Source organism: Dasypus novemcinctus, chromosome 21 (genome assembly GCF_030445035.2).
Source record: "Dasypus novemcinctus isolate mDasNov1 chromosome 21, mDasNov1.1.hap2, whole genome shotgun sequence".
NCBI classification, from domain to species: domain Eukaryota; kingdom Metazoa; phylum Chordata; class Mammalia; order Cingulata; family Dasypodidae; genus Dasypus; species Dasypus novemcinctus.
This window is the reverse complement of record NC_080693.1, coordinates 74,672,492-74,684,618: the sequence shown is the minus strand read 5'-3', so window position 1 is coordinate 74,684,618 and position 12,127 is coordinate 74,672,492. Positions and strand designations below refer to the sequence as shown.

The following is a 12,127-nucleotide window of genomic DNA, read 5'->3' as shown; positions in this document are numbered from 1 at the left end:
TACTTGAACAGGGTACTTTATCTCTCTGGCCTCTGTTTCCTCATGTAGTAAGTGGAGAAAATAACAGTACTCATTCCATAGGGTTGCTGTTAAGACTAAATGATTTAATATTTATAAAGAACTTAGAAGAGTGCTTGGAACATAAGTACATATGAGTTTTTGTTAAAGAAAAAAATATTAAGGAGTGACCCGTATTTCAGAAGGCAAATTTTCTCAGTATTTCCAACCTTGAAAAAACAGTTATTTAAAATTTGTTAGAGGAAGTGGTGATTTCTCTGAGAGTCACATGTCATTGATAACTGTGTCCTGAAACAATATACAGTATAGTAGATTAAACTAGGTTTTGGAGGCAGATAAAATCTGAATTCAGATTTGACCTCAATGATCATTAGCTATAAAACTCAGCCTCAGTTTCTTCATCTATAGAAGGGGTGGATAAATAGCCCATGAACCAAATCTGGCCCACCACCCGTAGATACAAAGTTTTATTGGAACACAGCTGCATCCATTTGTTTTCATATTGCCTGTGACTGCTTTAGCACTACCAGGGCAGAGCTGAGTAGTTGTGACAGAAACTATCTGATGTGCGAAACCTAAAATGTTTACTCTCTGGTCCTTTACAGAAAATACTTGCTGACCCTTGATCTATTACATGAGAATAATATCCTGATGTTTTTTGTGAGAATGAAATGAGTTAATAAGGCAGAACCCTACACAGAGTAAAGGCTCAATAGAGTAACAATTATTATCATTTAGAGAATCAAAATCTCAACCACATAAAGGTTTTTGGTAGTTTTATTTGTTTGCTTGTTTTTTTTCAATCTTTTCTATTTTTTCTCTCTAAGCCAGCCACTCTGTCCAAAAACAAATATGAGCTTGGCTTCCTCTAACTTGGATTAAACTAATCTGCCAGCCCATAGCACCTGTCTGCTTAGTCCATTTCTATGGTTCCATTCATCCAAGCCATCAGGGTTTATGTCCTGTTGTTTGGAGGCATTTGTTTTATGTCAGTGATTCTACAGTCATCATTCAAGAAGCACAAAGATCCTTGTACCGATTTGTTTTCAATTTCAATTTTTTATTTAGAAATAATAAAATAAGACATAATATATAAAAATATGTACAATCCATGGTTTGTGCAGTACAATAGGAAGACTTAAGATACAAAAAGACGGCAAATGGGAAAATAATAACTATCACGATTGTCAAAGGCTAGGATTGTTCAACTCGTCAGAGCACAGAGCTGAAAGCCAACATTCCTAGAAAAGAGATTCTAGTCAGCGGAGGGCTGGGAGAGGGGAGGTGACTGCAACACTTTTTTTTTTAAACCTTAACATTATGAAACACAGAGTGAAAAAGAACTCACTCTACTTCTCAGAACAAGCCTCTTGCCTTTACTGAGGGGCTTATTATAAAACATGAACTGACAAGTTTATTATTTGCAAGGGAAACATAATTTAGGGGACAGACTTCATGAAATAAATGTCGTTTGGGACGGGAGCTATAGGAAGAAAGGAAGTGGAGGGAGGAAATAATGCAGTAAGAGGATTTTTTAAAAAGCAACACAAAGTTTCTCCAGGAATTTGGAAATGTCTACAGTGCTATGGTGACATCTTTAAAATGTCTGATTCAAGTATTTTCTTAGAGGGATAGAAAACTATTCCTTTCTCAATAATCAAAATAGAATTCACTTTGTCTACTTTTATTTTAAAATAGGATAACAAGGAATCTATTGCCCCCCCTTCCAAAATATGCCCATCCATACATAGGCAAAAATGCTTTAAAAGGGAATAAATCCTAGGTAAATTCAATCGGGATTCGCTTGCAATAGAGAAGCATCACATATCTGGGAATAGACCCCAGATATTCATGGTGAGTCCTTTCCATCTGCCTTCTAATGACGTATGCATTAGTTAAGAAGACCCAGTCAGTAAGGACAAATGTTTTGAAGGTAAAATGCAGCCATAAGTGTCGTGCATTACCTGTCTCGGCTCTTGACAAAAAATTGCCATTTAAAGCTTGTAACTGTTAAAATGCTAATAACTAGGAGAAGCTTTCAAATGAACAGTCCATGCTGAAATAAATAACAGAAGAACATAGCAATACGAACCTTATAAGGCTGGTAATATTTGCTAAAACCATGCTAACCAGTAGCATATAGTTACTAGCTCCCAGAAATTGCTGCACTGAAATTATACTTTCTATGGCATTATTTTCCTTTACAGACTTCTATTTACATTTGGCTTTAAATATGAAAATATCTGATAAACTTTATAAAATGTACACTTTAAAAACATAGCTTCTGCAAAATTTTCTTGGAAAAAAAAAACAAACCTGTGCACCAGAAATGTTAGATTTTTTTTCTCTTTTTTTTAAAAATCAGCTGAAAGACTTCCCTCCCCCTTTCAAATAGCTCAAGTCTTTTAAAGTGGCAGCACTGTGTGTGTAGGGGGACCCTCTTTTGTGGTAACCCCCATTTTCCACTGTATCTTCATTTAATTTACATATCACTGAATACTCTTTGGTTTATTATTTTCCATTGCAAAACATCATATAATAGCAGCAGCTGAAGCCCTCGATATTCTCTCACTGTCATGGCCAAAGTGTTGCCTCCTCTATAAATTCCCTTATCCATTCAATCCCCAATTCCTCCAACTCGTTAAACAACTTCCCAAACCTGCCTTTAAATGTGGATTTAAAATAGCATCCACTTGCTGGACATCTCTATCTTGGTTTCAATGAATAGAACACCACCATTTTCAAATCCACCAACTTAGCATGCTGAAAACAGCAGAAATTGTAATATTATTGCAGGCACCTCATTCAGATATGGCTGTTCAAGAACCAGAGACCATCACAAACACAGATTTACAAAATACGTGATTCCAGAACAAGCTGTTTTTTAATGGCATACAGGGATATAATACCATGAGAGTTGATTTTGAGACTCCAATTAAGAAGAAAAGTCAGTAACCCCAGAATTCACAAATAGAGAACTTCTGACAAGAACAGCAACAACAACAAAAGATTTCCATTATTGAGCCAGAGATGGGGAATAAAAAAGTTCTAACAAGGCAGTCAGCCAGGCGGAAGAGGCTTCTGGAAAGCAGTGTGTCCTTAGTAACCTTCTCTAGGGCTCCACAGGAGACAATGGTCACTGCTGGGTTCACTTGCAATCATGAGTGCACGAAGAAAAGGAAAGAACCCTTGCAGAGTGCTATCTCCTTTACTCGTGACTGTGTTGCATTTCTATGGCTTTCTTGTACCCTAACAATACTGAAATAGTTTCATTCCTACCCTCCGCCATTAAAAAGAGCAACTTTCCGTCACCTCCTGAGTAACTGAACTGATGTGCTGCATCAAAGCGGCTCATCCACGTTTCCCTGCTTGCTCTTGGGCATTTGCAGCCCTTTCTGCCACTCTCACTCCAGAGAGAATGAGCAGAACCAGCCTACAGGATGGGCGTGGGATGCATCTTTCCTAAGGTGAAGTCAAGCTGGAAATGACCCGACAAGGCAACAAATTCAATTGCAACGGTTTAAACCTATTTATCTTTCATGCTGGATGGCTCAGTTTTGAGGGTGCTGACTAAGCTCAACCAGGATCTTTCCTTGTGAAATAAACTTTGGAATGTGCAAGAAAGGGGGAAACCCAGGAAAACCTAAACAGCACATCACCATTTCTCACCTTCTGCCTCAGCCTGGTCAGCATTACCTCTCAAGGAAGAAAAAAGTTCATATTGTATTGTTGTGTGTTGTGTGTGTGTGTGTAAACTTTCTTTTTTTCCTCTTCCTCTTCAACTAACAGTGACGTGAAATTGAAAAAGTATAAAAAGAACTAGATTTACTAGACTCTGTGTATATGATGCTCTTTTTTCTGAATAAGGTGCAAAATGAGAGGGCAGTTCAAGGTCTTGCTGAGGTTCAAAGTTATTGTCTCTTGATTTCAAGGCAGCCCATGGGGCTTTGTTTCCTTTTTAGTATAAGCTTCACTGTGCAAAAATATGCATTATCTTTGGTATTCATTTTAGGTAGTCTAACTGAAAATTTTAGATAACCCATTAACATCACGGAGGGAAAAAACAACAACGATAACAGCAACAACCCTGGAGGCTACCATTTGGCTAGTGTTACATAATGCCCTTATGTAACCAAAGAGAGAAGAAAAATCAATTCTAGTGAACAAATTACTGGCCTCAAAAAATCAGGCTCTCGTTTTGGCAGCTAATAGCCAAATACTTGCCACTTTGAAGCGCATCATGAACTTTCAACAAAGTTCAACACTGACTTTTAAATTACACAAAAGAAAAACTACACTGCAACAAAATACAATTTGTGTTCATGTAGTTAGCAGCTTTTCAAAAATTAAGGCAGAGTCTTGCCTTTGTTATGCCATTAAAAACATTCTTGTTCCCCAAAGAGAAGCATTCTGGATAAGTCAAATACCCAACCAAGGCTTGCCTGCAAGTTCAAGTTTTGTAAAAACACAAAACAAAACATAAAAACCCATAACTTATTCTACAACATGTATGTGCCATCAAATCATGCGGAGACATGTTTTAGTGCTTTACATTAATCTTTGAGCTTACACTCTTCCTTTGAAACCCTTGTGCTAGCCTTGTGGCCGCTTGCCTTGACCCATCTCTTCACCAGTACCGTCGTCTGTGTAACTGTTTTGGGTCTCTGACCAACAGACTGTGTTTTAAAGTAAATTCCCACAGAAGGAATCAGTCAGTCATATCTCTGATTCTCGCCGTAAAGGCCTGGGCTCCAGGGGTACACTTGCCTGGTTGTGAAGGTTTATGTCAGGGGGCGTGTCTGTACTAGTGCTTTCTGGAACTCCATTTTCACTGTCATCTTCCTCTTTGCTGGTGAGGGCAACTTCATTCTCATAGCAAAATGAATTAGCATTTGAGAGGATATATTTCTTTTCTGCTAAGTCTCTAGCACTACAAAGGGGTGTGTTGGGTACTTCATAAGTTTTGTGGAACCTGGAGTAGTCCACTTTGTAGTAGTGCTTCTCCTCAAAGAGCACAGGTTCATAGCGGTGGCCCCAAAGGATTTCATTTGCCAGGTAAGAGCTACGGCACTGTGTTGTCATGGCGGTAGCTTCCACCATCCCTTCCAGTATCACGACAATTTCAAAGTCTGCATTGTCAATGTCCTGTTTACTCAAATCATATAAAGGACTGTCTTCATCTATTTCATGCACTATAGTGATTGGAGACACCAGAAATATACGGTCTATTCCACTGTCAAACCCGACGTTGATATCTATTTGATCCAGTGGGATATACTCCCCTTCAGAAGTGATTCTGGATTTGAGGAGCTGTGCTCGAACGTGAGCTTCCACCAAGTGGCTTTTCCGAAGATTGCCCACTCGCCACATCAAACACAGCTTGCCATCTCTCATGGCAATCACAGCATTGTGACTGAAGACGAGAGTCTCATTTCGCTTCTTGGGCTTGGCCATCTTCGCCATGACTGCGCCGATGATAAAGGCATCGATGATGCAGCCCACAATTGACTGGAACACCACCATGAAAACGGCAATTGGGCATTCGTCAGTGACGCACCTGAAGCCGTAGCCTATGGTTGTCTGGGTCTCAATGGAAAAAAGGAAGGCGGCAGTGAAGCTGCTGACCTCAGACACACAGGCTTTGCTCTCCTTAGATGCATCCAGATCTCCATGGAGCAGAGCTATCAACCAAAACACGCAGCCAAAAAACAGCCACGAGAGAACGAAAGCCAGGCAGAAGATAACCAGCATCCACCGCCAGCGAATGTCCACACATGTGGTAAAGATGTCTGCGAGGTACCGTTGTCCCTTCTCGCCCACGTTGATGAACTGGACGTTACAGTGGCCATCTTTCTTCACGAAGCGACTCCTGCACTGTTGTCGAGTGTGGACTTTACTCTTTCCATTCCCAAAGCCATTTGCAACTGCCATGGTGGCCAGCTTCATGCCGTCTTCTTCTGAAGACACAATGCTGTAGCGGTTGGTTCGCACACTGCCCATCGCTTCTGCTGTGGACGCCAGTGCCTCTGCTTTGGAAAACAGTCTGAGTTTTTGCAAAACCCTTTGGAGAAACAGTTTTGAATGTTCACTGAGGACACACACACAAAAAAAAAATTGAGGAGAGATGAGAGTCTCCAGGAGCCTTGAGGTTCTGCCGAGGACTGTCGACTGACATGTAAAGTTACCTTAGTAACTTAGCTGACATCCAGGAAACATGTCCTGCAAGAAAAGAGAGATTGTTCATTAGAAAAGAAGTCATTTATTAGTGGGTTCTACTGTCTAAGGGTCTAAGGCAGGGGTTCTTAACCTTTTTTGTTCCACGGACCCCTTAGCCAGTCAGATGAAAACCACGACCCCTTACTAAGTCCACACTATACTCTGTATTATTTAATAAATACATCACACCTACACCAACATTTCCTCACAAGAATAATGTTTTTTGAATTTCAATTCAAGCTTGCAGACCCCTTGTTAAGAATCTCTGGTCTAAGGCAACAGTCCCCAACAAGACACAGTATAAGATATAGATAAATATATTCTGCACTGAATTTTAAGGTTTTTCATTTCTTTGTATCATCTAAATCATTTTTTTCTTTTAAAAATGTAAAGCTATTAAACATACAAGAGTTGCGCAGGACAGTCTTTCAAGCAAAACCTCAGGTTCCATTCCCCTTAGTTTTGGCTAGCCATTTGGCACATGGTTTACCCTCTTCCTCCTATTCTCTTCTTTGGACCTCCTACATGCCAAGGCCCTAAGGGAGGAAGCAGGAGAAAGACTTTCCAATTCCAAGGTTTGTCACAAAGATTTAAGAACTCGGTGATATCCAGATGACATTTCGCATGAATGCAGCATCTTAATATTAATTGAGTCACATGTGCATTACAGGAGACAATTAGAGTCCTTGTCATCAGGGTTGAAATCAGAAGGCATGGTCGATTTTGTTTAAGGGAGAAAAGGAGCAAACAGCCTGTAAAATCCTCTGAACCAGATCCCAATTTCTGGATACTGTTGGGGCTTGCTGGATTCCTTTGCGCACCCTGGGCAGTCTCTCTGCAGAAAGGCCTGATAACATCTCTGTTAGTGCAAGTGATTCTGATTTGAAGACACAGTTTGCTCTGGGGGATAGAGAGCCATTCTGTTGCCTAGTGATGAGAGTGCTGAAATTCTCCTGAGATGGGACTGCCTTGTGCAATGACAGCCCAGGAAGTTAGCATCTCGCTACTAAAGGACCAAGTCTTTAGCGGATTGAGATAAGGCAGGTACTCCTTTCATGTGAATCCAATTCTGTGTTCTCCCAAACAGAGAAAACTTTGTCAGGCAGGATCATGAATGTGAGCTTACTTTCTCTTCAGGTGCTATTGTTTGCTATATAGTTCCTAAAGAGAAGGCATGCACCTTTCCTTAATACGAACAAATAGTAATTCTCAGTTCTCTTCACTCCCCTAGGTAAAAACTATTTACTTTAAATTTCCATTTTTGCCCCAAAGAAACTATTTTTTCCTTGATTAGCTAAAAAACAAGCCCGAAAGAAAGTATAAGGTATTTCCTTTACCAAATTTGCATGAATCAAACTAATACAGCAGAGAACTAAAAATTAAATGTGATTCTCAACCTTTCAAACAACCAAATCCATGTGCTGTATTTCAGGGGGACAATGAACAACAGATGGAAAGGATCAGAAATTTGTTGACCCCTTGATAATGAGGACTCTGTGTTTTTTTTCCTCCCCCAAAGCCACAATAAGATTAAGTAATCAAAAGAACCAGTATCAGCAAACCAGCTGCAAATAAATAAAGCAAACCCTTTATCTTGTTTTTGTACGTCCCCTTAAAGAGAGACAAGGTGCACTGCCCCTGAAAATGCGGTGTTACAGTCTTTTGACTTCTCCCTTTTTATCCAAGTTATTATGCAAGAATGTGCCCCAACACATTTTTCCTGAGATTAGTCATCTGTGAAAATTGCAATGTGTGTTACATTTTGGCAGCTTTTGACACCTAAATGATGCCCGATTTGAAAGTGCCTTTGAATTACTTTATAAAAAGAAGTTACTGTGCCTTTCTAACCTTCCACCTGCTTCAATGTTTTGTCTACTTCCCCATGAGATTTGTACTTGGACAAAAGTAACGAGACGCCTCCTATTCCTTAAGGTTCTAGAACCTGGACTTGGAAGGAATTTCTTTTAGTACGGATTTCAGTTTATGTGGCTCGCATGAAATTGCCAAGCACTTCCACACAAAGGCAAACATAGATAATGGCATAACATCCAATGCAGGTATACTTTCCAAAAACAAGTAAAAAGTAAAATCAGTTTCATTTAAATAGAGCTTGCATTTTTGAGTTCTGATTGATTTCAGAACCTTATATTATAAAGTGCCACCAAGAAATTCCCTTTTCATGATTCAAAACAAACCTTCCTTCTGAGTTACCATTAGGGACCATGGGTAGACAGTCTCAAATTTCTTCTGACTTATTTCTGTGCTCATTCCAGATTAAAACCTAACAATATTTGAAATCTAAATACTGAATTATGACTTTTCAAAAGTCTTGACCCTAGGACATTCGTTTGAATTCCACAAATCACACAGTACCAGCTTCCTATGAATAGCTTCCTGCATTTAGAACCTTGAAAATAGCCTGTATTGAGCGACTATTATTGTCTTATTTCCATCGTTAGTGACAGAATTTGTTCCATACATAGAGCATCGTTAGAAATTTTACCATTTCTGCCTGGAAAGAGAAAAAAGGCCCCTTTGGCAAAATGGAAACTTTTGTCACTTAGAAAAGATATGCCTCAAAACAGATTTATGTATGTACATGTGTGCACACACATTATGTATGTTCAGACTTCCATGGAGTTATTTACATAGCAGAAGCTAGAACTTGCCAAAGTTTAATAGAGTAACTTACAGTCTTAATATTTCATTGTGGAGAATGCCTTTCCTGTTATCCTGCCCAGAGGCCCAAAGGCCTTAAGGCAAAGCAGAAAACTTCCATGCCCACTCCTCATTCAAAACTGCCAAACTGCTGGTACTCAAAACTGCCAAAACATGAGTATCTGGGAGAAACTTTCATTAGGAATAAGGGTTTCATGTAACTTCCTTTTAGACCTATCTTCAAGATAATTTTTTTGAGAAGCATTCAATTAAAAGTACATGAGAACACTAAGTGAGTTGACTCCTAGATGGATACAACTCACGAGAATCAATATTTGATTTGGTAAACCATGTGTAAAATCCTCTATCGGCCAGATGTAAATTTAATGGAAACAAATATTCATTCTACCCAGGGCATCAGCAATGATGTAGAAAATATTTCTGGGAAATTGAGAGGCTACATGTGGTGCTGTTCATGTTAAGACTATTTATAGGCTGAGCCAAAATTAAGCATAAGCAATGGAAAAAAATAGTTCAGCGCTTCTCTCTTAGGTAGATGTTAAAGGAGAGAGAGCTATGGATAAATGCAAGGACAAGGAAATCACAGGGTATAAAAGGGTGAATGTAAATTGTTTTAGCTATATAGGAAATATGTCCAAGATGTCTGTAAAACACTAGAAAATGTAATTATGAGGAATAAATGAGAAAACCGTGGCAAATAATATGGTCATGGTGTGCAGTGAATAAGAATGTGTCTGACTAAGGATAGGAAATAGAGATAGCAAAAGAAAGTGTACTGGGCTGAAAGAGAGGTTTGCTAATGAGTGTTTAGAGCAGCTATTCCCCAGCTGACGCCATATAGACCAGCCAGAGTATGCTCTGGGCACAAGTTGCTATGTGAGCACAACTGCTAGCAAAGCAACCTCTTAGAAGCTCAGTAAACAGAAGGGAGGGGGAGGGAAGAGGGAATAACCATTTCTCTATATGACCTCTATCTATAACCCATATACTCAACAATGCAGGTAGCATCACTCAGCATTTGCATATGATAAAAATTATGCATATATGGTAAGCAAAAAAATATGCACTAAAAAAAAGTCCTGAAATATTAGTTAAAACTTTTCTGGTAAAAACGTAGTGCCCTTTAATCAATCTTTCATATTACTCAAGAGTCATATAAGGACTCTAGAGCTGACCAGAGAGTCTATCAACTGGAGAGTCTGATGGATGTAGAAATACTGTCCTTTCTTTTGTTGGTTTTTAACATCAAATACCAGATTCATAAGATTTTGGAACAAGTATTCTTAATCGATATGAATAACATTTTTTAAAAAAATTAAAGCGCCACCAAAATATGAGGGGGAGGGGAAGAAAGCAAAGTGAAATGACCTTGACTCCACACTTTCACACCTCACACGGCCTTGAAGTAACATCTCTTATACCTGAACATCAAGATTTAGCTGAATAATGGTATATATCAATAAAAAGATGGGGATGGGAGTGGAAGGGAGGAGGGAAAAGCTAACAAGAGTAAAGAAAATGTACAGAAGATATATACCGGTGGGTAGCCAGAGAAAAACTGACAGCCTGTTGACGTCTAATGTGAAAAGACAAAAATGTAAGGGGGGGGGGGGCAATATGCTTTCTTTGCATACCCGAAACAGTTTTCAAATAATGCATTATTTCCTAACAGGTAAATTCTGACATTTTGACCATCCCCAGGAGTTGCAACCTTATTCTGGTTACCATCTCACTGATAGGCTCACCAAGACACGGTTACAAAATTAACTGCCCACTTCCTATCTATTTTTTTTTCAATTGTCGTGATGAATCCAAGTTATGATGCAATCGTTTTGCAGAATCAAGTCGTTTTGAGCATTGTGGTCCCTGAAACCACACTGTCTTCAGCCCAGGTATTAATACTGTTATTAACAAGAACAACAAACCACCGCTTGGGGAAGAGTGACACATGATGTGGAAGTTTTGCGGTCTTCGGGCTCAAATCCAACTCGGGCACTACTCTCTTCCCCCAGCAGAGCAAATTTGAGACGCTCGCTCTGTTTGGAACTCGAAGCTACACTTGAAGCAATGACCAAAAAGAAAAGAAAAGAAAAGAAAAAAAGACGCCGAGGATCAAGACCAGCGCCGAGTCCCAAGATCTGCCAAGGTTTGAGACCAGTGCTCTAAGCGTCCCCCCTGGCTCTTTTCCCCTTGAACGAGAATCGCACAGACTCGCTCGCGCCGACCCCTCCACTCTGTATCTCGCTACAGCTGGTGCATTGGAAGTTATGAGCACAAACAGATGCTGCGGAGAAATCTGTTTCTATTGCTCAACTGTTCCAAGCATGTCTCAGTATTTTTAGCTCTGGGGATGTTCTCTGGGCGCACACAAACTATATAGGCATGATCTGGGATTCCGGAGCGTGGGTGAGCGTGACAGCTGGGCACCTCTGGAGCAGCCGGGCGGAGTAAGGTAACACGGGGAAGGCTGCTCGGTCCACTCCCCGGGACCCACAAGCAGCCAGGGCGAAGGAGAGAAGAAAACACGCAGCGGCGCTTACCTGTTGCTGGCGCAGGAGCATGGGGACATGGAGTGGAAGTGGGGGGTACTGAAGGCATGTAAGATCCAGTAGTTTGTAAAAAGCGACTGAGCCAAAGCAAACCAGAACTCCCAAGACCCGGCTCGCCTGAGAGCGGGCAGACAGCGCGCTGGCCGGGGCTCCGGAGCGCTCTGCAATAGCCTCGGCTCTTTTGAGGCGGTCCCCGCGCGGCCGGCCCGCCTGGCTCCGCCCCGCCGGCCGCTTTGCGCCAATGGCAGCGCGCCGGGCTGCGGGCCCCGCGGCGGGGCGGGGAGGATGCTTCCACCGGCTGCGGGCGCCGCGGCCCGCGAGGAGAACCTGCCGCCGCTGCCCCCGCCCCCCGCCCTCGGAGCTGGGGCGGGCAGGCGGGCCCGGGCTGGGGCGGAGGAAGCTGCGCCCCAGCCGGGACAGCAGCAGGTGGGCAGCTCGGCGGCGGGGTTCTTGCGGCCGCCTAATTGTAGCCTGGCCTTGGGCAAAGCTTCCCCAGCTCTGGGCGAGCCCCGCACTTCCCCTCGTGGCTGCTGGGTGCTGCGTGCGCCCGCGAGGGGCCTGCGAGGCGCCCGGGCCGGGGCGAGCCCGGCCCTGCAGGGGAGGATCCGCCTCGCCGCCGGGGCGCGCCTCCCTCTCCCCTCCCCGCCCTCGCCTCCGCACCGCCC

General features: G+C 41.9%; 1 protein-coding gene across 1 annotated transcript; it reads right to left on the bottom strand.

Annotated features, from left to right (window-relative positions):
• Positions 1-1,057: 1,057 nt before the first annotated feature.
• On the bottom strand, positions 1,058-11,645 carry KCNJ2 (potassium inwardly rectifying channel subfamily J member 2). Its single transcript, XM_004459499.4, has 2 exons — positions 11,454-11,645; positions 1,058-6,237 (listed from the first exon to the last, which is right to left on the bottom strand). The coding sequence occupies exon 2, from the start codon at positions 6,016-6,018 to the stop codon at positions 4,735-4,737; it is 1,284 nt and encodes a 427-aa protein (XP_004459556.1). The 5' UTR covers positions 6,019-6,237; positions 11,454-11,645; the 3' UTR covers positions 1,058-4,734.
• Between the last annotated feature and the right edge of the window lie 482 nt (positions 11,646-12,127).

Bases quoted from the DNA above. Each gene is read 5' to 3' on its own strand.
- KCNJ2 (XM_004459499.4), bottom strand. From the start codon at position 6,018: ATGGGCAGTGTGCGAACCAACCGCTACAGCATTGTGTCTTCAGAAGAA.